Raw genomic sequence first — 27,376 nt, 5'->3', positions numbered from 1 at the left:
AGGATAATATAACAAAATTTATGAAAGAGTGCTCTTGTTGGGTTTAAGTTATCTGTGTTTGAACTGGTTTGATATATACTCCATCTATTTCTGTCTTGTGCTGATCTTTTCATCCCTATCTAACTATTACATACAACATTGTCTGTATTCTGTTTTGTGTAATCTCACCTAGCAGCTTCTCCTATTTTTCCCTCTATTGCTCCTTCAAGCACCAAGTTAACTATTTCTGGATGTTGTAGCAGATGTCTCCCTAACCCCCAATCCTTTTGGTAATGGCCTTCCATGTACTACTTCTGCCATCTATTCTTTTTATAATTTTGCTGTTTTCATACTTCATCTGTCCACATTCTTTAATAGCACCTCATTTCAAATGCTTGCAGGTTGTTCTTTCGAGTTCTCAATGCTGTGCTCCCGATGGACATTTCCAGAAACATTTTCCTCATTTTTGTATCTATGCCTGACACCAGCAGAAATCTTTTTAATGAAGAAAACGTTCTTTACCTGTGCCAATTGTCATCTGACGTCTTCCTTGCTTCAATCACCCTGTGTTATCTTGCTTCCTAAACAGAATTATTGTAACCCTTGCACCATTGTGTCATTCTCAGTTTTGATGCTAATTGTGTTATTGTCTTTCTACTACTCTTCACCACCTTGCTCTTTGTTTTGATTCTCATTAAGTCATATTCTACATACAGTAAGTATGCTGACCTTTCCTGTTTACAATTATCTTAAGCCCGCCTCCCATCCAGCCAAAGAGCATTGTCATTTGTGAACCTCTGATTTCACATCTGTTCCACTTGCATTTTTGTCCCTGTTCCAAATATTCTCTTTCAGTTCTTTCATTGCTTCTTCTATGTAAGAGCTGAACAACAGTGGTGTTAAGTTACAGTCCTATCTTACACTCTTCTGAACAAGAGTTAATGTTTCTTGACACTTCACTTTTATACTTCAGCCTGGACTTTGTAGAGGTTTTAAATTCCACCACCACTGGTCCAAAACTTATAGGGAGGTATCCTGATTTACTCTGCCTTCCATTACTCAGCAAAATGGCAGAGCTATCTTACACATCTGGTCACTTTTGCTATTCTGAAACCAAACTGACCTTCACCAGTATCTCTTCAGTTTTTTACTGTGTATTATTCCAGTCAGCAATTTAGAAGTGTAACATGGCATACCATTTGTCTGATACTGTTTACATATATGTGCACCTTCTGTCTTTGGTAATCTGCCAGTACTTTTCTGGAAGTGTTGCAGAATCATTTGTTACACACATTTTTGTCACCAACTTAAATTATGACTCAGCTTCTACACTTTCCACAGATTTCTGAAGGTACTTTATGAACTCTTGCCAACTTTCTTGATCTTCTATTATTTAGTGGTGTGTCAAATTCTGACTGCCTTACTGAGTCACATATTTCTTCCACTTCTACTTTCTTTTCCCACCAGTATTTGGAACAAATCCTCTACATTTTACAGGCCTTTGATATACTACTACCAGCTGTCTCACTTTGTTCACATTTAATAGAAGTTTGCCTTCCACACCTTATAGCTTTTCATCTTTACAGTTTACTTCTCTGAAGTTGTCTCCCATTTCTGTAGGCCACACTGAATTTTCTTATAACTATATTTATAAATAATAAAAAATCTCATTTGTTCTGATTTAATGTCATTTTACTTCCTGTTGATTTCTTTTCTAACCAGCTAAACTAAGTTTTTTTTAAACATTTTACTTGTGTAAACCCATCAACGGAACATTTTCCAGTGGGCTGAAACGTTGAAGTTAATCTATTGCACGAGAAAGGAATAAGAATAACAAACTTTTGGTTAATTTCAATTTTGCAGAATTCTCAAAAATCTTTGGTAATTTAATATATAGGAAGCTTCATAACTGCCTACTTATAAGTAACATCGCTTAAGTCAGTTTGTATTTCTGATGGACAGTTGTATTAGGAAGACAGACGAAACAATGGAGCTTAGCAAGAAACAGCCCTGTATTAATCTACCAGGCTTCATCTGAATGGGAACTAATTGCATGTAGTGTCCCGTAAAGTTCCCTCTTAGGACCTTTACTTTTTCTTGCGTATAACAGTGACCTTTCAGCAAAAATGGTAATAGAGGCTAAGTTCATTTGCTTTGCACATCCAATGATTATTGCAATGAAAGGCAAATCAAATTTAGTTATAGAAAGGACTGTTAATAAAAAATTTATGGAAATTAATAAATGGTTTTAACCTATTCACTGTCAGTAACCTTAGAAAAATTTCTATATTCAGTTGAAAACCTTCAAGAGGTTTCTGCCAAATGTATGTACAAAATGTGAGGACATGCTGATAGATGAAGTAGAGAGGTTTTAATTGAGATTAAAACTTGACAGTTAATTCAGTTAGGAGCAGCATACAATAGAACTGATGAAATGCCTACAAAAATTGGCATGGAATGTGAATTATGTCAGACATAGGCAAAGTAAAAATAAAATATCTGGCCTTCATTTGTTTGTTTCCATGTCTTACAGTGCGATACCATATTTTTGGGGAAACTCTTTAAGTGAAACCAAAATGTTCCAGATATACAAACCACAAATTCTCAATACATGTATTGAAATTTGTCATAAGAAATACATCTGTCTTTCACTCAATAGCTCAGTTTATTGAGTTAACATCAGATGTAGGAAAAACTGTTGTGAAGACAAAGTTCCTCATTTTAGTCTACAAAGTGTCCATTATTTAGGCCAACAATCTACGTAGTAAAACGGCCATCATTAAAAATTTAACTACAAATAAAGCACAGTTTAACAAGAGCCTAAATGGTTTATTGGTGACAAACTTCTCCTATCCTACTGATGAACTGCTTTTACTCATATTTATAAATGACCTTCCACTCTGTACCACTACAGTGAGCAAGTCCATCCTCTTGGCAGATGATAGGCCTACTTCTCTCCTAGCAGATAAAACAGCAAGGAAAAATCTGAAAACTTCTGGCAATATAGTGTATTTAATGATATCCTCAGCTGCTTTAGCTGTAACAGACTCTCTCTCTCTCTCTCTCTCTCTCTCTCTCTCTCTCTCTCTGTGTCTGTCTGCCTGCCTGCCTGCCTGCCTGCGTGTGTATGAGATGATCAGAACTTTAATAGCGGTAACTATTTATTTACAGCTCGTACGAAATAGATACATGTTTCAAAGTTTTATTGACCTTCAAAATAGTCACCAGCATTGTGTATAACCTGTTGCCAGCGATGTGGAAGTCTTAGGATACTCTTAGCAGTGGCAGTTGTGTTGACATTTTGAGCAGCGTGGTCTGTTGCCCGATGAATTTGTAGCAGTTCTAAACCCAGTGCCGTGAAGGGTTTCCTTCAGTTTAGAAACCGAGTTGAACTCACGAGGGCTTAAGTCAGGGGAGTGTAGTAGGTGTTATAGCACTTAGCAGCCTTATCAGTCAAACAAATCAGTAACAGCTTACACTGTACGTGCTTTAGCATTGTCCTGCAAAATTATGGTCAGGTCCTGCAGAAAGTGTCATCACTTCTGTCTCTATGCTGTTCATTTTTTGAACGCAACCTACGACCAGCTGAGAGACAGAAGTGATGACACTTTCTGCCGGACCTGACCATCATTTTGCAGGACACTGCCCAAGCATGTACCGTGCAAGCTGTTACTGATTTCTTTGACTGATAGGGATGCTAAGTGCTATACCACCTACTGGACTCCCTGAATGAAACCCTTGTGAGTTCAACTCTATTTCTAAACTGAAGGAAACACTTCACGGCATTTGCTTCAGAACTGCTACAAATTTGTCGGGCAATAGACCGCACCGCTCGAACTGTCAACACAACTAGCACTGCTAAGAGTATCCTACGACTTCCTCATTGCTGGCAACCAGTTATACACAATGCTGGTCACTACTTTGAAGGTCAGTAAAACTTTGAAACACGTATATTTTGTACGAGCTGTAAATAAATAGTTACTGCTATTAAAGTTCCAACCCTCGTATTAATATGTTACTAATACAAGTGTCTTATAGGGTAGTTGCAAATATTAATTCCAATTTCTTTCCATAGTATGTATGATTTTATTGTCATGTATTATGATGTAAATTAATTGATATGAATATTATTGGGAATCTACCATATTCTGCTCTATTGTAACCATTAACACGAATTTTATGAAAATTCTTCAAGGTAAATATGGTAAGAAGCACTGCCTCATCCCTTACCCTAGCAACTATAATGCTATTAGGATCAACAGTGCTTGCAATAAAATAATTAGCAGTACCAGTCAATACATATATTTTTAGCTGCATCACATAACATCACTATTTTTTTAACAGCTGCCTTTGACACACATTCAGTGCAGCAATTCTTGTGTATTGTTTTGTTATTGTATGATGCTTTTCTACAACATCCTTCACCTGAGCTCAAGCACTTTAGTACATATACAGTTAAATGTTTGTTGTTAGCTTTTTGATTAATGAGCAAATGAAAAAATGTGTAATTTATTTTATTCATATCCCAGAGTATCACCTCATTATGATCTGTAGAAGGGACACTAATGTATCAGTTCTTTCGTAAATATGTATTGGATATTTTTGTCTTCCTGTCATGTTCCACATGTAGGTTCTCTCTTTACAATGGATCTACACAACAAATGGTACACAATTTAATTTAACCTAGCTGAAGTCTTTAACCAAAAGTTTTCTTGTAAAACAGATTTGCAGCCCACCCCCTCATATAGATGCACACACACACACACACACACACACACACACACACACACACACACACACAACACACATATATATATGTAATAAAATATAAGCAACAGTCACCACGTAACTGACTATTCATCAACAAGCATCATTATCCAGAATGATATTTTCACTCTGCAGCGGAGTGTGCGCTGATATGAAACTTCCTGGCAGATTAAAACTCTGTGCCGGACCGAGACTCGAACTCGGGACCTTTACCTTTCACACGCAAGTGCTCTACCAACTGAGCTGGAAGGTAGGAGATGAGGTACCGGCAGGAGTAAAGCTGTGAGGACGAGGCGTGAGTCGTGCTTGGGTAGCTCAGCTGGTAGAGCACTCGCCTGCGAAAGGCAAAGGTCTCGAGTTCGAGTCTCGGTCCGGCACACAGTTTTAATCTGCCAGGAAGTTTCAAGCATCATTATGTCCATCAGTAGTATGTGGTACAAGTTGAGAATTTGTGTCTGGCGGGAGATGTGCTAGGGTAGGCTGTGCGGTTGCGGTGACCACTGAGTCAAGATGGCATAGTGGTCATTGCATTTGCCTAGCAAGCAGGACACGTGGGATCGAATCCTGACCTGGCAAAAATTTTCAACTTGCCCCATCGATATAAATCGATGCCCACTGGCAGGGAATGTTTTTCTTTGTGACTTGGATGTGAATTGCAGAGCAGAGATGTACATGTGTATGTAACGGCTAGTAGCAAAGGAATTTATGTAAAATTGCAACTGTAAGTGCAGTATTGTGACGAAGTGCTCATAATGTTACACTATGGATGTATTTTTAAGGTTGGGAACTATTTTACAAGTTAAATGAAAATTATTGAGTTTATTGCTTACCTTATCTTTCTTGCCTCAGTAATGGGATATTGTGGATCATTCAAGAGTTTTTGAAGTTCCGTACCACAACATTTTTCCATTAAAACTATTCCAAACTGTTTATTGGGATTTATAACTTTAATTATGTGTATTATATTAGGATGGCATAAACCCATACCATTTGATTCATTTTCAAGTGTGAAACTTGCATCTGGATGTCTTTGTTTGTCCACTAGTTTTGCTGCAATGTAGTTTCCTGTAAATAAATGTATCCCATTTAGTTGGATACAGTACCAGGCTATTGCTTTTAGATTAAAAATTATTTGTTAACATGGACACTCATACTAAATAGAAGGAATTAATTTACCCACTGTTAGAGTATTTACTGGTCAAAAGTATCTGCAATAGTTGAATAAACTACCATTACTGCAATATTGGTGTTGTGAAAAACAGTAAGAGAGGCTTATCTCATCATTTATTTAAATTTAAATGTCAGTACAAATATCCTAAGTACACAGGAAGTTCACGTTTGTTTGTGTGGCCATCTTCCACAGCAAGCATATAAATACTTGTTTTGCAGATCAAACTGCCTTTTCCTGCTGCTATTTATTTTATTTAATCCATACGCGTTTCACCTTCTACTGTTTTAAGGCATCATCAGTGGGATCTATAATGATACAATTTTGTTGGTTACAGATTATCAAAGAGTTCACTTTGCAATTTTTTGTAAAAAATGTAATTACTTACGATTTGCTGATTTGCGTTTCCTCACATCTGGTCTGGAGGTCACACTATCAGTGATAAAAGTGATGTTCTCAATAAAACAATACTAAATCTCATCTTGTAAATATTCCACTGTCTCAGTAGTGGCTTTAAAGGAAGTTAAACCAGCTTACATATAAAATTGCAGATACTTTTGATTTTTTGGATGAAATTAAAATCTGCTGAGGAATAAATTTAAGCTGTATGTGAAATTAATTGGGGAAGACTCAGTAGTCATTGGGACAAACTTTTAATTGCATCTTTCTATCTATTACCATAATTGCAATCATTTAGAGCCAAAAACTTTTGACAAAACTTTCTATTGCTAGTGCATATACTAACCTAACACCCTGTCGCCATCAGAGGAAACTTTAATCGTCAAACAAGTAACACAAAAATTGTACAAATTTCTAAGAGGCGGACACGACAAGGTGTCCTGTGGAACATTATTGAATGCCTTCTTTGAAAACCACATAGAACGGATAGTTTGGGAGACCACCCATGATGAAATTATATTGGACCTAAGGATAACAAATACACGTAACCTCTTTGAGGATGTCCACATTTAAACTTATCAGTGATCATGAGGCTGTTGTAGCAACAACAATTATCTAAGTGCAAAGGGCAACTAAAACAGGATTTTATGGAATATCAAGCAAAATTTGGAACTGTATTGTGGAGTCCCTATAAAGGGAGAATGCAGCATGTTATCTTGGATGATGAATCATTGGTAGATGCAGAATAGATTTCAGACATGACCTGTGGAAGTGGGCTGGGATCATTCACGTATATACCTTACATTAATGACCTTGCTGACATTATTATTAGAAATCCCATGCATTTCACAAGTGATGCATATTGAATAACTATCTGAAAAAAGCTGCATGAAGACTCAGTTCTTACGATTTTGAAGTGGTGCAACTAAAGATTCACAACTTGTATTTAATTTTCATAAAGTTAAAATTACCCACTTCACAAAATGAAAAAAATTTAGTGACCTATGTCTAAAATCTCAAGTTACAATTGGAATCCATCAACCCATACAAATACCTGACTAAGAATTTTTATGAATATGAAATGGAATGATCAGGTACATTAAATTGCAGGTGAATGACTTTGGTTCACTGGCAGGATACGAGGAAAAATAAATCCATCTATATAGGAGAATGCTGACAAAACACTTACGTGACCCAATCTATAATACTGCTCAAGAGCATGGGACCTACACCAAATAGGACTGTCAGGAGCTACAGAACATAAGCAAAGAAGAGCACCAAGAATCTTTGGCTGAGGGGGGTTAAGGAAACAAACAGTGACACCAATCCCTTGGTCAAGACATCCATCTGAAATCATATGTCAGCCAGGAATTTGATGGAATTTGAAGGTACATAGAATTGGTAAAATCAAGGCACTGAAAGCAGAACTCCCCCATCCCCTCCCTGCCAACCTGATGCAGCACTAAGACATTAACAGAATAAATGATGAAACTGCTTGGCAAATTAGAACTATGTGCTAGACTATGACTCAAACTCAGGACCAGGGACTCACAAATTCAGTGCAAGTGCTCTACCAAGAAGTAGTAGTAGTAGTAGTAGTAGTAGTAGTAGTAGGAGGAGGAGGAGGAGGAGGAGGAGATTAGTGTTTCATGTCCCGTCAACAATGAGGTCATTAGAGATTGAGCACAAGTTTGGTTCGGAAAGGAGAAGAAGGAAAGCAGCCATGCCCTTTTGAAGCAACCATCCTAGTATCTGCTGTAAGTGATTTAGGGGAATTGCACAAAACCTAAATCAGGATGGCCACACGTGGGTTTGAACCATTGTCCTCCCGGATGCAAGTCCAGTGTGCTAACCACTACACTACTCCGCTCAGTAAGTGCTCTACTGACATGATTCACGTATGTTCTTACAGCTTTACTTCTCCCAGTACTTCATCTCCTACCTTCCAAACTTCCCAGAAGCTCTCCAACAAAACTTACAAGACTAGCACTCCTGTATGAAAGGATACTGCACAGACATGGCTTAACCACAAACTGGGGTATTATTTTCAGATTGAGATTTTTCACTCTGCAGCAGAGTGTGTGCTGATATGAAACTTCCCAGCAGATTAAAACTGTGCACCAGACCAAGACTCAAACTCAGCTAAGCTATGTCTCTTTCTGGAGTGCTAATCTTGCAAGTTTCATGGAGAGCTTCTGTGAAGTTCGAAAAGTAGGAGATGAGGTACTATAGGAGGTCAGTCATGCTTGGTGAGCTCATTTGGTAGAGCACTTGCCTGCAAATGATGAAGGTTCCAGCTTAAAGTCCCTCTTTAGCACACAATTTTAATCTGCCAGGAAATTTCATGTCAGTGCACACACTGCTTCAGAATAAAGATCTCATTCTAGAACAAATAATGCCTTCTAACTAAGGAGATTTGTAATAATAAAAGTGAGAGGACTAGAAACATAATATCTGTATGACCTAAAAGAGTAAAATGAGATGAGAGAAATAATCAGGTCAGTAAGGAGCTGGATGTCATCTAATAAGCCAAGGCTCAGCATGTGGTGGGAGATATCTCAACCCAACCGCACAGCCAGCACCCCAAAAGCAATTTAAAATGATACACCTGAGAATAAAATCATTTTCTGAGAAAATGGAGAACCAGTTCAACTGTCCATAAATTGTCAACCAATATTCACTATAAATTTGGAAGATCATGCTTGGTACAGACAGCCATGAGGAGGGGCATTCCATGGAGGTGAGAGTACTGCCTATTAGGCTTGACAGCCACAAAGTGGGAGTGGCTCATGATGTAATATAAGACTATTGGTTAATCTGGTATGAGCGATGTAGGGACAACACAGTACAGTGGAATCCTTATGGGAGGAACAGGAAAAGGAGTGCCATGCAGCCACAGTCCTCTTGATAGCACAGTGTTTGTTAGATGTGACAGTAGCTCCCCAGATGATCCGGTTTTATTTGCACCAACGGAACTGTACCTGGGATCATTTAAGCAGATGTTAGACAAGTAATCACTTCTGTAGTGAAACACTTACCAGTTCATTCCTTGGGATATCACCATGTCTTGGGATCCAGGAAACGCAATTCAGCAGGTAGTACAATTTTGTTAAGAGAAGATTGTGAATAAGAGGTGTCACAGGATGGCAAGAGTAACATCAATTAATAGCCTGGAGACTGCTCACTGATTCAATACAAATTATAATGTGGTCAACCAGGTTAATTTAATAAAATGTACAGCTCTGTAATTGGCCATCAGCTTCACTTGCTAACACTAAACATACTTAACAAATGTTGTTCCTGGCTGGTTGGTGACATAAAAGCATATCCCATCATATCCACAGTTTTAGAGCTGTCAGGGGAATCATGGCAGCACCCTGATACTGTTAAAGAACAGATGCTGAAATGTCATGAGGATGACAAACTGCTGAAAAGAGGTTGGTCTTCATGTGTTGTCTGTGTACTAAGCAAGAGTGATTTCAAAGAAATCCATGGGGAGACATTCTAAGGTGGCGGTGAAGGGGGGGGGGGGATTGGGGGGGGGGGGGGGGTTGTGGATGCCCTTGCAAAGGATCTTTAAAACATTCCAAATCCAACTGGTAATACCACTTGAGAAAGAGTGTCTTGGGGTTGACACCTCCCATATGAAAAAATATTTTGATAACTAGTAAACTGTTGTATGGTGATTGTGTGAATGACCAAGGGTTTGCACTGTCTGAACTGAAGAGATAAAAGCACTACTTTCATAAGGAAACTACCTCCACGACTAGTCCAGGAGGAGCCAGTGACCAGTTCTTCTTCACGATGATGTACTGGACCCAATAATGTCAAAGTCGAAGATGGTGCTGATCCATAAACCTGGCAACCAAAGTCCAGTCATGACGAGAACAGGGCTAAGAAATACTGAGTAGAGTACAGCAATCTGCACCACATGACTTGTGGCCAAGGATACAGATTGTTAAGCTTCCGCATGCAGTTAGTCTATAGTTAATGAATATACAGCAGACAGGTCAGCATTTTATTGAAGAGGAGTTGCAAAAATTGTGACTGTGCAACAATGACCAAGCACAGAGTACCAAGTAGAGATCTGGGTCAGGACTGACTGTGGTAAAATGACAAATGTATGACTCCCATTTTTGGGGAAAATTTCCAAGTGAAGGCACTTTGGATGGCTCCTTGGAACTAGCATTCAGTTACAGCTACAAACTGGGAGCTACACCAAATACAAAAGTCACCAAGATATAGCATAGCAGTAATTACTGGTCCGATGGAGATCACTAATTCCCTGATGATGATAGTAAGGATGAGTGCGAAACAGTACAATGCTTTGAGTGACACCATTCTCTTCAACCCCTGAGGAGCTGGGTGCCATATCAGCTCTAATCATCAGTCATTATCAGTGGCGTAAAAGCCCAAGTAATGGAGCATAAGTAAAACGTTATGGCACCAAGCAGCATGGTGCACCTTATGTAGTTCAAAGAAGGCTGCATCAAATATTGGCATGTAGAAAAAAATCTTTTTGGATCAATGTTTCCAACCTAACTATAGGCTATGTCTCTTAAAAATCACAATGACTGGAGGAAAACAGGTTCCATTATTCAAGAACCCAGTATAAAAATCGGTATACCATCCTTTTGAGCAGTTTGCAGAAGACAATAGTGAGGCTAACTGATCAGTAGCTGCTAATGGATGTTTTTTTTTCTGATTTAGCGATTGGTATGTGCCAAAGTACTCATCATCATACTGCCTTAATATGAGGGCTCCTATGAGGAGTGCCACCTAGCTGTAGGAATGGCCACCTAGCTTGGTTGTCGCTGCTCAGAATCCCAGTGCCCCAAAATTGAAAGGGACCTACTACTTGACGTGTGTGAAGTTAACAGCTCAGGCTTCAATAGTGCATTCTCTGCTTAGTCAGGGCAATGCCATCATGTAAAACATTGGAGATCAAACCCAGACATGGGGACTGTAAATGAATTAACTAAAATGGGCAGTGTAAAATCAAGAAACGAAGCACAAAAAGCCATAACTAACATGCTATGAACAAGCTAAGTTGTCAGCTAGGAAACTGTCCTAGAAACCAAATCAGTCGATATCGTCAGATATTAACATTTTAGCTTCGGAAAAGAAGAAGTACTGAAATGACTGAGCCCCATGATCATTGCACATTTATTCAAAAATGAGATGCGAGCCCACTGGGGGCAGCAAAAAATGGCCACATGCTTGTTAGACCTGTCTAATGTGTCACCGAGATGATGAAAAAATGAGCTGCCAGTTGCTTGTAGACAGGCACAAACTCTACTATGAAAGTGTACTTACAAAGTTTTAAGGACCACCTTTAAGTGAGGAATCTAGGAACACAGTACAACTCCCTATACCTTTAGGGGTTGCAAAGACGTGATTTGATTAGTTACAGTAAACACAGATATATTGAAGCAATCATTCTCCCTGCACCTCATACACAAATGGAACATGAAGGAGCACACCAATAACTGGGTACATTGGGAAGTATCCTCTGTCATGCATTTCCCATGTTTTCAACACTGTCACAAAGGTAGTATGTGTTATCTGTACTGATAATCTAAAAGTATAAATTTTCCCACCATTTAAATTTATTGGTTGGATATTCTTTTTGGCTAGGCATATTCCACCAGTAAAATTAGTGTGGCTATAGAGCAGGTTAATTAAAAGTTACAGCTAATTAAAGTTAGCACTACAACTTGATATGTGTAAAACTGTGAGCTAATCAGCATTCAGTGGTATCCCACACAGCAAGCATAATCCATCCCTGAATCTTACTCTTAGTGCAAAACACTCATTAAATGAAACAATTTATCCCATATAAGTTAATGTAAAACAAGATAATGTGTTCCATGCAGAAAAATTATTGAAATTTTAATCTTATTCACGCCATTTATTTAAAGAAAACTATACATAGAGTATTATGTACTTAATTATTCACAATACATAACTACTACTTCTTTTACTAGGAAGCTATCTAGTGTCATTCTTTCCTGCTGATGCTTCAACACTTGGCAAAAATGTAAAACAGCATTATCTTCAAATTTGTTGCATGCATAGCCACTGCTTTATTGGGAGTGATTATTTTCAATGTATAATGCAACTTATTCCCAGGCTTTCATCATTTCATTTCTCTTACTGCTCCAGAAGATTGCTACTTTGCCATTACTGCATCTGCATCCTCATCTTCCTCCTTCTCCTCCTCCTCCTCCTCCTCCTCCTCCGAACTCCTCTCCACAACTTCCTGCCGTGAAACACTTTGCAATTCCATACGCACTTCCACGGTCATTTCTTGGCTGTGATCTTCCACAAGTTCATCTATGTCATTGTTATCCAATGCAGTCCCATACTCTTGGCCAAACACACAGTCTTGTTGATTACAGGCTCCACAGGTACTGACTCAAAAGCCTCAGCCACATTCAACCACGCACTCTGGCCAAAGCTTGTTCCAAGCAGAAGTGAGTTCTCTTGATAACTCCTTCCCATGCTTTTTCATTCATCTTGATGCAGGCAATGATGTTCAAGTGATACTTCTAATATGCTCTTTTTGTCATCAGTCTACTGACTGGTTTGATGTGGCCCGCCACGAATTCCTTTCCTGTGCTAACCTCTTCATCACAGAGTAGCACTTGCAGCCTACGTCCTCAATTATTTGCGTGACGTATTCCAATCTCTGTCTTCCTCTACAGTTTTTGCCCTCTACAGCTCCCTCTAGTACCATGGAAGACATTCCCTCATGTCTTAGCAGATGTCCTATCATTCTGTCCCTTCTCCTTATCAGTGTTTTCCACATATTCCTTTCCTCTCCGATTCTGCGTAGAACCTCCTCATTCCTTACCCATCAGTCCACCTAATTTTCAACATTCGTCTATAGCACCACATCTCAAATGCTTCGATTCTCTTCTGTTCCGGTTTTCCCACAGTCCATGTTTCACTACCATACAATGCTGTACTCCAGACGTACATCCTCAGAAATTTCTTCCTCAAATTAAGGCCGGTATTTGATATTAGTAGACTTCTCATGGCCAGAAATGCCTTTTTTGCCATAGCAAGTCTGCTTTTGATGTCCTCCTTGCTCCGTCCGTCATTGGTTATTTTACTGCCTAGGTATCAGAATTCCTTAACTTTATAGACTTCGTGACCCTCAATCCTGATGTTAAGTTTCTCGCTGTTCTCATTTCTACTACTTCCCATTACCTTCGTCTTTCTCCGATTTACTGTCAAACCATACTGTGTACTCATTAGACTGTTCATTCCGTTCAGCAGATCATTTAATTCTTCTTCACTTTCACTCAGGATAGCAATGTCATCAGCGAATCGTATCATTGATATCCTTTCACCTTGTATTTTAATTCCACTCCTGAACCTTTCTTTTATTCCCATCATTACTTCCTCGATGTACAGAGTGAAGAGTAGGGGCGAAAGGCTACAGCCTTGTCTTACACCCTTCTTAATACGAGTACCTCATTCTTGATCGCCCACTCTTATTATTCCCTCTTGGTTGTTTTACATCTTGTATATGACCCGTCTCTCCCTATAGCTTACCCCTACTTTTTTCAGAATCTGTAACAGCTTGCACCATTTTATATTGTCGAATGCTTTTTCCAGGTCGACAAATCCTATGAAAGTGTCTTGATTTTTCTTTAGCCTTGCTTCCATTATTAGCAGTAACTTCAGAATTGCCTCTCTCGTCCCTTTACTTTTCCTAAAGCCAAACTGATCGTCACCTAGCGCATTCTCAATTTTCTTTTCATTTCTTCTGTATATTATTCTTGTAAGCAGCTTCGATGCATGAGCTGTTAAGCTGATTGTGCGATAATTCTCGCACTTGTCAGCTCTTGCCGTCTTCGGAATTGTGTGGATGATGCTTTTCCGAAAGTCAGATGGTATGTCGCCAGACTCATATATTCTACACACCGATGTGAATAGTCGTTTTGTAGCCACTTCCCCCAATGATTTTAGAAATTCTGATGGAATGTTATCTATCCCTTCTGCCTTATTTGACCGTAAGTCCTCCAAAGCTCTTTTAAATTCCGATTCTAATACTGGATCCCCTATCTCTTCTAAATCGACTCCTGTTTTTTCTTCTATCACATCAGACAAATCTTCACCCTCATAGAGGCTTTCAATGTATTCTTTCCACCTATCTGCTCTCTCCTCTGCATTTAACAATGGAATTCCCGTTGCACTCTTAATGTTACCACCGTTGCTTTTAATGTCACCAAAGGTTGTTTTGACTTTCCTGTATGCTGAGTCTGTCCTTCCGACAATCATATCTTTTTCGATGTCTTCACATTTTTCCTGCAGCCATTTTGTCTTAGCTTCCCTGCACTTCCTATTTATTTCATTCCTCAGTGACTTGTATTTCTGTATTCCTGATTTTCCCGGAACATGTTTGTACTTCCTCCTATCATCAATCAACTGAAGTATTTCTTCTGTTACCCATGGTTTCTTCGCAGCTACCTTCTTTGTACCCATGTTTTCCTTCCCAACTTCTGTGATGGTCCTTTTCAACTGTACTGCCTACTGCGCTATTCCTTATTGCTTTATCTATAGTGTTAGAGAACTTCAAACGTATCGCGTCATTCCTTAGTACTTCTGTATCCCACTTCTTTGCGTATTGATTCTTCCTGACTAATGTCTTGAACTTCAGCCTACTCCTCATCACTACTATATTGTGATCTGAGTCTATATCTGCTCCTGGGTACGCCTTACAATCCAGTATCTGATTTCGCAATGTCTGTCTGACCATGATGTAATCTAATTGAAATCTTACCTTATCACCCGGCCTTTTCCAAGTATACCACCACCTCTTGTGATTCTTGAACAGGGTATTCGCTATTACTAGATGAAACTTGTTACAGAACTCAATTAGTCTTTCTCCTCTTTCATTCCTTGTCCCAAGCCCATATTCTCCTGTAACTTTTTCTTCTACTCCTTCCCCTACAACTGCATTCCAGTCGCCCATGACTATTAGATTTTCGTACCCCTTTACATACTGCACTACCCTTTCAATATCCTCATACACTTTCTCTATCTGTTCATCTTCAGCTTGCGACGTCGGCATGTATACCTGAACTATCATTGTCGGTGTTGGTCTGCTGTCGATTCTGATTAGAACAACCCGGTCACTGAACTGTTCACAGTAACACACCCTCTGCCCTACCTTCCTATTCATAACGAATCCTACACCTGTTACACCATTTTCTGCTGCTGTTGATATTACCCGATACTCATCTGACCAGAAATCCTTGTCTTCCTTCCACTTCACTTCACTGACCCCTACTATATCTAGATTGAGCCTTTGCATTTCCCTTTTCAGATTTTCTAGTTTCCCTACCACGTTCAAGCTTATGACATTCCACGCCCCGACTCTTAGAACGTTATCGTTTCGTTGATGATTCAATCTTTTTCTCATGGTAACCTCCCCCTTGGCAGTCCCCTCCCGGAGATCCGAATGGGGGACTATTCCGGAATCTTTTGCCAATGGAGAGATCATCATGACACTTCTTCAATTACAGGCCACATGTCCTGTGGATACACGTTACGTGTCTTTAATGCAGTGGTTTCCATTGCCTTCTGCATCCTCATGTCGTTGATCATTGCTGATTCCTCTGCCTTTAGGGGCAATTTCCCACCCCTAGGACAAGAGAGTGCCCTGAACCTCTATCCGCTCCTCCGCCCTCTTTGACAAGGCCGTTGGCAGAATGAGGCTGACTTCTTATGTCGGAAGTCTTCGGCCGCCAATGCTGATTATTTATCAAAATTTAGGCAGTGGCAGGGATCGAACCTGAGACCGAAGACGTTTTGATTATGAATCAAAGACGCTACCCCTAGACCACGGGTCTTAAAGTTAGAAATAATCTGTTGGTCTATAGGCTGGAGTAACGGAGTGGTGTTGGGAAGCAGAAATTGGATCTTGATGAATTGAAATTCTTCTAGGGGGTGGTCTTGTAGGCCCGGAGAATGGGCAGGAGTGTTGTCCACAACAAGCAAGACATGGAGTGGCAGTTCATCTCAAGCAAATATTTTTTCACTGAAGGACCAAACACTCCATTGATCCAATCACAAAAAAGCTCATGTTTCAACAAAGCATTGGACCTCCACATCACATTTAACCTATCTTCTGGATTTTACACTTCCTGAAGACTCCTAGACTTTATGAATGGTAAACAACCAACAGTTTAATTTTCAAAAAACCACTCGCATTGGCACAGAATAGCAGTGTAAGATGGTCATCTTTTTCCAGAACAGACCTGTTTTGTCACAATTAAAAACCTGCTGCAGCAGATAACCATCAGAATCTACGAGCATCTTTCAGTTGCTGATGAAGTTCTCTGCTGTCTGTGTCAGACTGGCTGCTTCACCATGTCTCAGAATGCTGTGTATGCCTCGTCTTCTCAAACTTCTCGAACTACCCACAACTTCTGTTAATCACTTCTTTGGCCACTGATGATCCTGGTGTCTTCTTAATGAGGTTGCTGAAAATTATTCTCACCTTATCATGAATGATGTTCTCATTAATAGTGTCACCTTGCAATTCCTTTTCATTTATACACATGAGGAGCAACCTTTCAACGTCACCCAGAATACAAAACCATTGTCTAGATACTCTGGTCACTCCCTTAGAAGCATCTGTCTCCTCAATCTTGTCCTTGCTTATGAGGATAGTGCAAAACGTTGATATAGACTGCTTTTAAGTGTGTGCACTACATCAGCAACATACACACCATGTTCATATTTATTAATAATTTTACATTTCATTTCTAAGATCATTTTCTTTCTATATGTAATTTGAAGGGGGATCACTACAGCAGGATATTAAGCGAAATCAGCAGGAGATCCCAGTTTCGAATCCTGGTCCGGTACACATTTTTGTTCGTCGCCACCAATTCCACTTAATATCCCTCTGCAGTAGATAGCAGTGCTCTCTTCAGTTCAAATAGTGTTTCACAGCTGCTGGATCTGCATGGCATCTGTTCTTTTGAAGGAACAGACACTGTGTATTCAAACATTTTCTCTCTCTTATGGGTGTCTTCTTGCAGCTTTATGTTTGGGAACATTTCTACAAAGGTTATTAAAATTTGCACACAAAGGAAGCACTGTTTGAACGCAAGTTTAGAAAAATGTGTAATCACAAGCTGCATTAAGGTGATAGAAAGAGCATTAAACCAGACTGCAGTAGGTACTTAAGACATTGTTCATGTGCCGCTGCTGACAATGAAAGATGTTCATAGTGTTTAACATTTCCCCCCCTGCACATAAACATCTGTAGATGACACCCTAAATCGTCATCACTCCTTATGCAAAACATTGCTCAGTAAGTGAGTCATTTTTTTTATAATTTGTTTTGCTCATTATTCAAGTTGCACATTATGGGAGGTGCTTGTTAAGCAAGGTTTCACTGTAATTCCATATTACATACCATCCAACAGCTAAGCATTCTGAGTTTCCAGTAACATCCTTTAAATGACCTAAAACTGATTATCTTATGCAGTAATTAAATTTTAAGTTCAGAGCCATGAACTACTTCCATTGCAAATTTTGTTGTAGTTATTATTATTAGATTCTGAACTTTGACTACAAACTTTTGTTAATTTAATTTTTCTATACATGACACACAGTACTTATTAACTCACTAATTAATAATTTCATGTAATTTGCCTTAATTTGCAATATGGCACTCTTACATGGAAATGGAAACAAAGGGATTCACTTTGCATAAAAACAATAATGTAAATATATTTTTTTTTAATTTTTTTCAGCAACGTTTTCTATAAGCCAAACTGACGTTAGTTCTTGTGCACCCAAAACAGTAAAATCAAACTTAAATTATTTTCAAAGCATAGTGTAGTTTGCAATATAAAAGTTTATTCTTATGCCTAATTATAAGTAATCAGACATCACTTAAATTGGCAGTTTGCGATTAGACAGATCTTGAGTAATATCTGTGTTGAGTACAACCTTGGCGTTAGTTCATGCTACAATCATGCACATTTTATACATGCACCAACAACTATGCGACTCATTAATATTAATGTTTAAAGACTTTCAAATGACTTTAGTATCTCAAAGTGAGGAACATTGTTGAACTTTGTTGTGATAAGTAAGAGTGTGGTATGTTACTATCATCAGAACTAATGATTGTGATTCTCATGAAGGCTGATCTAACTACCTTCTGAGGTGCAATTTTCTCAAGTAATTTGTGTGTGTGTGTGTGTGTGTGTGTGTGTGTGTGTGTGTGTGTGTGTGTGTTAAAGCAGGTCAGTATCACTACATACAGCTACCAACATGAGTAATTTGGAAGTAGAGACCCTCGGTGCAGTGAAGCAGCTTACAAGGGACATTCAGTACATAATGCAATACTTTTCTCTGAAAGCAGGTTGATTTTATTCAGAATTCCAATACATCATATTATTCCCCAGTCTTTTGGCTACAAAAGCCTATTTTTCAATGCAAGGACCTTATGCGAACTTAATGGGAGGGCCTGTATGCCCACATGTTACAAATCTACTGCTCAGTGTTGGAGCTTTATCTTGTAGCATCAACAACCTCTCCATCATCCATATACGCCTTCCCATGTAGTGCATCCCTCATGGTGCCAAACAGATAGAAATCCGAAGGTGTGAGTTATGGGTTGTAGAGTGATGAAGGACAATGCAATGAAGTTTTGTGAGCTCCTCTTGGTTGCAGATACTTGTGTGAGCCCTTGTGTTGTCGTGGAGGAGCAGTAGCTTGATATGACTTTAGCAGCTGATGGTGCGGCTTTGAACTTTTTCTTTGGAGGAGAGGTGTGGCACCACTCCAGATTGCCACTTTGTTTCTGGTTCAAAGTGATGAACTCATCTTTCATTGCCTGTTACAGTGATAAATGGTTATGATCAGCCTTGTAAAGCACAAGCAGTTCTGCCCAGACGGTCCTTTGTTGCTCTATGGTCTTCTTTTAGGCAGCAAGCGATCCAGGTGACAAACAAATTTGAGCACCCCAACTGAGGGATGAGTGCCTCAGCACTACCAACAGAGACATCCAGCTGTGCAGTGAGGCATTTGAATGTCAGTCACCTGAAATGAGTGTGTGCTTATGTTCCAACATTGTAGGAGTCACTGATGTGTGTTGCTGGCCAGCACATTGGAGGTCAGACAACTTTGCATGACCTTGTTCTGATGATGACAGACACCTCACACAATGACTCTCCATGCTTTGTTCAATTCCAAGTCTCTGTAAACATTCTCCAAGCACCTACGAGTATCTGAAGTGTTTTAGTTTTCTGTCAAAAGAAACTTGATGACAGCTCTCTGCTTGAATTGCAGAAACCAAGGCTACATAGAGCACAGCAACCTATTGGAAATTCACAAGAATATAGGGGATGGAGCAGGAATGTTCTATGATATCTCACAATGAGTTCTGCATTTTTTCAAATGACATTGGCTGACAAAAAAATATGTTGCATTACATTTTGAATGCCCGCCACTATGCAAACACTTTTTTCTTTTTATTCATGTCTTCTAACTGGTTTGATGTGGCCCACAATGAATTCCTTTTTTGTGCCAGCCTTTTCGTCTCAGAATAGCAGTTGCAACCTATGTCCTCAATTATTTGTCAGCTGTATTCCAACTGTGTCTTCCTCTACAGTTTTTTCTCTCTACAGATACCATGGAGGTTATTCCCTGATGTTTTAACACACGTTGTATAATCCTGCCCTTCTTCTTGTTAGTATTGTCCATATATTTATATCCTCACAAATTCTACAGAGAATCTCCTCATTCCTTGTCTTACTGGTCCATCTAATTTTCAACATTCTTTTGTAGCATCACATCTCAAATGTTTCAATTCTCTTTTGCTCCAGATTTCACACAGTCCATGTTTCACTACCATACAATGCTGTGCTCCAAACATACATTCTCTTAGATTTCTTCCTAAAATTAAGGCCTATATTTGATATTAGAGGACTTACCTTGGCCAGGAATGCACACATAAGAACCTAATTTTCAAATGATGAACAGTGTTTAATCTCATACAGGATTTTATTGCTAAACCATAACTTGTACAGCCCATCTTTTTCAACATTAGAAAACATTGTCAGTTGCTGATGTCCATTTGATGAAGCACTTAAGAATAGTTAGTAATTTGCTTCATCTTATTTTGAGATCTATTATGAGTGGTAGCCAGTGAAGTTTTTCAAAAACATGGCCCAGGAAACAAAGCATTTCTAAAACTACCTATGATGTTTCATTTTCAATTATGATAAGGCAAAAAACAATGAAATTTTTGAAATAAGGCATGATTCCTCTGGAATTTATTATAGAATGAGTGTTTTATCACAAAACAATTTTCACTGATTGTATGTTTCAACTCAGATCCATGGAACAGAAAGGTCATTGCAAAATGCAGCTAATTTTAGTGTTAGTTGTGCCCATTCTTTTAGCCTGGTGAAGAACAGAACCCACAGTGGTTTGCATGCCTTCCTGTGACAACAGGAAGAATGCCCCACCAGCATGTAATGCAAAAGAAGTCCAGCAATCATCGTCCATCACCATGAACAACAACGGTGCTCTGCAGTCACCAAACATAAGCCATGTGTATCTTTCCTGCCATCAAAAACCATAACACACAGGACATTTATTATTTTCACTGCCCATGTGATGTCATCACTACATCCGCAAGAATGTCACAGGGCCTGAGCAGATTCTGAAATATTACAGAAAGAATAGCAAGTAAGGCACAAACTTACTTTAGTTTTGAATATGTGAGAATGGTAGGTTTCATACCCAATGACCACCAGCAACTAATAGATATTTACACCAGAATATAAAGTTCCATTTTTTGAACGCTAGAAAGGAATGCATAGCATATGTAGAAATTATTTTTGCTTTTCATTTTGTGCTTCTAAATTGCACAGTTCATCCTGACTTCATTTTTTTTATTCCATGAAGTGTTACAGAAGTCCTCATTTACAATCAGATCAGAAGGACTGCAATTTCATATTTTATTGTTTTGATATATGATTAAGATGCACTCATTTGTTTCCAAATATTATTAATTCCATCCTGTGAGCCTAATCTATTTAGCAAGTGCAAACATTATAAAATGGATAGATTGCTTCTCACTGTAAAGAGGAGACACTGAGTCCCCATATCTCTGGCTGCTGTGTTTGTACTGTATCTGGCCACTGTGGATGGACTGAGTCATAACTGTGCCTGATGGGAGTAGCAATCTGATGGATGGGATAAGGAGAAGACACAGGGGTTGGGAGGGGTGGGTGGGTGTGTGTGGGGGGGGGGGGGGGTGTGGATAGCAGTGTGAGGAGCAGGAAGGTGTAGTGCAGCTTGTGGGAATGTGCAGGGACATGATGGGGTCATGGCAGCATTGATAGATGCAGTTAAAGAGTTGTCTTTTCTTTGGGTGGGGAGGGGGTAGCGAGCAGAAAAGGAAATAAGTAAAGAAGGGCAAAAGGACAAGTGCCTGCTTTGGTGGATTAGAAGGCTGTGTTGCACTGGAGTGGAAGTAGGGAAGGGGACTGGTAAGTGGAGGACAGGGACTACTGAAGGGTGAGGCCAGGGAGTTACGGGAATGTAAGATATATTGCAGGGAGAGTTCCCACTTGTGCAGGTCACAAAAGCTGGTGTTGGTAGGAAGGGTCCAGATGGTGCAGGCTGTGTAGCAGCCATTGAAGTGAAGCACACTGTGCAAGGCAACATGCTCAGCCACTGCGTGGACCAACTGCCTCTTGGCCACAGTTTGATGGCATCCATTCATACAGACAGCCAGCTTAACAGTCATGCCCATATAGGAAGCAGCATGTGGTTGTAGCTTAGTTTGTAGATCACATACTGAATTTGCAGGTAGCCCTTCCTTTAATGGGATGGGAGATGCCTGTGACTGTAGTGGAGTAGGTTATGGTGGTGGGAGGATGTATGGGACAGGTTTTGCATCAAACTCTATTCATCAGCCAGCTCCATTCATGATCCCACCTTTTCCCTCATGTCTCAGACCTAGATGCAAGATATGTCCCATATGTCCTCCCACCACACCTAGTCCAGTCTTGCCACAGGCATGTCCTATCCCACCAAAGGCAGGCTACCTGTCTAAGCACTCATGTGATTTACAAACTAAGCTGTAACCACAGTGCTGCTTTCTATGAGGGAATTGTCATTAACATCCCATGTTTCAGCATGAATGTTCACAAACAAACTTTGGCCAAGAGACAGCTGGATCACCCAGTTGCTAAATATGCTGGCCACCCTGGCATGTTTCACTACAATGACTGCTTTACAGCTGGCACCATATGATTCTTTCTATCAATACCAGCTTTTCTGAAGTGTGCAGGTGGAAACTCTTTGCAATATATCCTATGTTCCTGTAATTGCCCTGGCCTCAACCTTTGCTGTCCCCACCCTTCACTTTCCTACCTCCTTCCCTACCCTCACTCCAGCACAACACAACCTTCTATTCCATCAACACAGCCACTAGTCTGTTTTCACTTCTGTATTCATCTCCTTTACTACTCTCCTCTACCAACCCCACCTCCCTTTAACCCTCCAATTGCACCTAGCAGCCCTCCTATATCCACCACACCCCTGCATTCTCCCACAAGCAACACTACACCTTTAAGCATCCCACCCACTACCCCTCACTTCCAACACCATGCATCCTCCCGAGCCCATCACTAGATTGCTGCTTTCATCAGGCACTACTATGAATCAGTCCACCCACAGTAGTCAGAGAGTGGTCATGTGCATGAATAGTGCTTGTGTGCATGGTTCCTCTTTCAGAAGAAGGCCTTTTGGCCGAAAGCTAAAACATGTAGCCGACTTTTTGTTGTGCCTGTCTGTGAATCAGCACCTCCTCTATATGGCAATCAGCAATCTATCCTTTTCAAATTGTCATGCCATCCTGGACTTTTGATTGTTTTATTTAGATAGTGACTTGTCTGCAACACTGAACAATGAATGATACCATGAGCTGGAGCCGAAAGAGCTGGCACCTCACCCACTTCAGTGCAAGGGGTGTAAGTAAAATGTCTTGGAGGAGCACACAAGATTGATTTTCAAAATGAAAAGTTTGGCAAATGTAACACAGTTTGATCTACCTATGCTTTAAAACAGAGAGGTAATCCTGATCATGTAGAAGATCACACTGGTTAACATTCATTATGTACATTATTCTTTAAATCCATTACATACTGCTCAGTACTAATGGCCAATAGTTTACAGATTGTTGGAAAGGAGCATCCTTTGGAATTGTACCATTAAATTCTGTGCTCTTCACAAGATGATCAGAGAAGGTGCAGCAGCACCCTGAATAAAGAATAAAACACATATGCAAATACTAGGATTTCAGTACTTTTCCTATTATATAATGAATCAATGTTAGACCTAAAGAAATGTTCAATATGAGTGTCTGCTTTGACAAATGACACAGGAAGTACGTGGCAAACACCATGAACAACAAGGTGACTTATCACATTTGTTGTCTTCACCAGCTCTTAACGAATTGTCACCTTCCAGCCTAAGCTAGACCTTGGGCTAAGGTACAGATCAGTCTGTCACCACAACAAAGTAAGTTTTCGGCCAATAAGGCCTTTGTCAAAAATAGACAAAACACACACACACACACACACACACACACACACACACACACAAAAAAAAATCACTTGCACAAAGGTGGAAAGCTTATTTTGTGACAGTCTTTTTGTTGTGCCTATCTGTGGCTTTCAGCGTCTCTTTATATGGCGAGTAGCAATTATCCTTTTCATAATACTGTTGGATTCCATCCTGGATTTCCCATGTTTTGATTGTCACTACCTCAAGTTTTTTATGCTTTTATGTTTATTGCCTTTGCCATCTAACAAAGAAACTGTGAATACAGGCACCAAAAGATGATCTGACAGCCACCATTAACATTAAGTCACTGGCCGAAGCCAACAACTTTTATCAAACATTCCTATCGACTTTTACTTTTTGTATTCTGAATGGAGGCAGAACACAGACATTTTCTGATATGATAAATATCAAGAACCAGTCATCCATTACACAAATACCTTCAGACAAGATATTATATGATCTCTGAAGATTCTTTGATGTGAATGATTAATAGTGTGCTTCTGGGCACTCACGCGAGTTGTTGTTTCCATTTAATACTGAGACTGGTTGGCATCAAAGCAGTGAGTTTCCAAAACTGCTGTGTTAACCAAAATAAACCGTTCTAAAAGTGATACTATTTGTTAAAAGACTGCAGCACAACATTTGTTGTGATTTGTATCAGTGCAATGCCAGAAATAAAGAAAAAATTTACATCAGCAACCACAGAACAGCACTCTAATAATGATCCAGAATATGCATGTTTAAAATTAGCCAATGCACTGCCCAGTAGAGTTAGTATCCTTCCCACAATAAAACAAATTTCAGCTACAGAAATTCCTGTTACAAAATCCATTTTACACATTGAAAGAATATTGTAATTACATGGAGAATAAGAAGTGCTTTGAAAAAAAGATGTGGAGTGCGTTAAGCAAACCATTTTATTTGTAATCTAATCATTTTGTTTATCAATGACTTATTCAGAAGAATATATTATTGTGTTATGTATCGAAAACTGTAATCTGTTTTTGTACATATGCAATGAGTCATTCAGTGTTGACTAAAGTATTGTTATCAGATCACAGCAAAATTTGTAGCACCTGATAAAGACAGCTGGGATAGTCTTCAAAATATTGTGGTTAAAATGGAAACCAACATGGCAGAGAGCCCAGAAGCATACAATTAAGATAATACATGTCTAGGACAACACATAGTTGCCTGTTGTGTAGGTTGACCAGGCATCCTCTTTTACCAGAATAGACCTGCTTTTCACAAGTATGTCCTGCTGTCCTGAGACCCAGTTTTTAATCAAGAAACAAATTGCACCTAATAATATTTCTCAGTCAATTAAATAATTGTGAAAGACAAATTTCCTAAAGTAGAACATTACAGAAAACTATATTTTTACAAAATATGGACCTACTACATTTTGTGTAACTCAAATTATACCCAAAGAAAGAGTAAGAGATATACTGAAAAGAAAGGCAGGTATTACCTACCACCATCCCCCATCCCAACTTTGTGACCTCCCATTTTATGGCCTTTGAGACAAGCAAAACCAAATCCTGAGGTGGTATAAAAACACATCACTTAAACCATTTTTCTTAACAGGACTGCAGCCATATGGGAGTCAATCTTCTGAACAATGTGATTGATGCGACATGTGTTAAAAGTGCTTATTAAATACTGTTTGTCATATATGCACACCTGCCCTAACAGTCAGCAGTCAAACAAAATTTCAAATTTTAGTATGAAACGTATAACTTGTATCCACTTACTGATTATTAATATTACAGGTTTTTACGATTAACAAATTGTACTTACATACCTAGTAAGCTACTATACATAGCAGAAAACATATCCTGGCTATTACAATAAGAAAGTATATACCAGACTGCATTTCTGAAGAAAATAATTTTATTTATGTGTAATGCACCTACACTTTCCTTCCAATTAACAAAAAGGTGATAAATTCTTGTTATGGGTTTTTTCAGCTGCTGCATCATTATAGGCTTATCATCATCTTAAAAATACCATAATAACTGGCAAAGCTAAATGTAAGTCTAGTAATGAAGTTAGGTGTGAAGTCCAAACACAAGTGTCCCAGTTTTTTCTCTTTGAGATCTGGTCAGCGTAAGACTGGTGTGATAATGCTAATGTTTCGAACAGGCATCATTTATGCTTATCCTCACCCTAATGCACGTTCAAGAAATTTAGAACATGGAGTGTTTAGCATCTCCCAGCCTACATTATGGGTGGAAAGTTTGGTATGGTGACAGGTCAAGTCTTCTGTTTTGACTACAAGAATTTAGTGTAAAAATATCCAGATTTACTTCCAATTATCACTGGTCTCTGGAATAAGTACAATCACACTAGCTGCCTAACATCACAGTGAGATAACAGTAACAGGAAAATAAATTTGAGCATTTGTTTAGGCATAAAAAAAATATTATGCGTGGTAATAATATGCTGGCACAGTAATTAAAAGTTCCAAAGAGTATAAATAGTAAGATTATTTCTTTGAGCACTACCTGGAGAAAATTTCATTCTCAGTTACATTTATTTCAGCCTGTATCAGAATAAATGGAACACAAATGAAGAACTGTTCTCAATGACACTTGACTACCACACACAGACTGAAAAATGAGGGCAAGACTTACCTTTATATATTGCTTCCAGTACTGTTCCAAAACTTCCTCTGCCTAAAATATTGAAAGAAAATCCTTTATCCAAGTCACTTTGTAGGAAAGTATTAATCGTGTCTGTATCCAGACAAGGGATAGCAAACTTTTTTTCATATTGTTCCTCTACACTTCTCAATAGTTTAACTTCATACCAGCCCCCAAATAAGCGCCGACGTTCACCAATTTGTTTGTTTATACTCTGACAGTCAGCAGTGAGAAGATTTCTGTTTAAACATAATGCAGAAATGGAATGGAAAAATATTTCCATTTTTAATAAGCCATTTCTAATGAAATTTTGTTTCAGTAATATGCTATTACAAATTAAGAATATTGTAATTAATATTTGATTCCGGAATTACCCAAATTTTCTTGTCAAACTGTTTATCTGAGGTTCGTCATATGAAGATGCTTCTCTTCTGTCCGAGATCAGCGGCGATTGCACTGATGCGTGCCGCCTCGGGCTTGCAACATGCCTCAAAGGGCTTAGTGCTTTCTTTAATGACATCTTCGTCGTCTTTGCTACATGTGGGAATCGCCACCTGTCACTTGCGCGGCAGAGATTTGAATTTTTTCAGCCCTACATCAGAGGGCATAGCCATCGACGTTTGATACACGGATACCAACACCCGTCGTAGAAAAATACCATACAGCTTAAATGCGATCCTGGCAATGGAAGTGTAAGCGCGTGACACTACTCTGTTCCTGTTTTGCTTATTAATTACGTATTCCGTGGCCAAGAAATAAAACTTGAATGTTTTTTAGGCCAACACTGTATTCGGAT

At 39.1% G+C, this 27,376-nt stretch overlaps 1 protein-coding gene across 1 annotated transcript in view; it reads right to left on the bottom strand.

Moving 5' to 3' along the window:
* The window catches only part of LOC124795825 (serine/threonine-protein kinase mos), a gene marked incomplete at its 5' end in the record, with an annotated part of 97,342 nt that extends 70,644 nt beyond the window's left edge, over positions 1–26,698 (bottom strand). Inside the window, 2 exons of the mRNA XM_047259908.1 lie at positions 5,577–5,811; positions 26,572–26,698. Coding sequence (XP_047115864.1) covers positions 5,577–5,811; positions 26,572–26,698 — 362 coding nt within the window. The remainder of the gene's footprint in view (positions 1–5,576; positions 5,812–26,571) is intronic.
* Between the last annotated feature and the right edge of the window lie 678 nt (positions 26,699–27,376).

This window comes from Schistocerca piceifrons, chromosome 4 (assembly GCF_021461385.2).
Source record: "Schistocerca piceifrons isolate TAMUIC-IGC-003096 chromosome 4, iqSchPice1.1, whole genome shotgun sequence".
NCBI classification, from domain to species: Eukaryota; Metazoa; Arthropoda; class Insecta; order Orthoptera; family Acrididae; genus Schistocerca; species Schistocerca piceifrons.
Note: the sequence above shows the minus strand (reverse complement) of the source record. Positions and strands in the feature narration are given on the sequence as shown.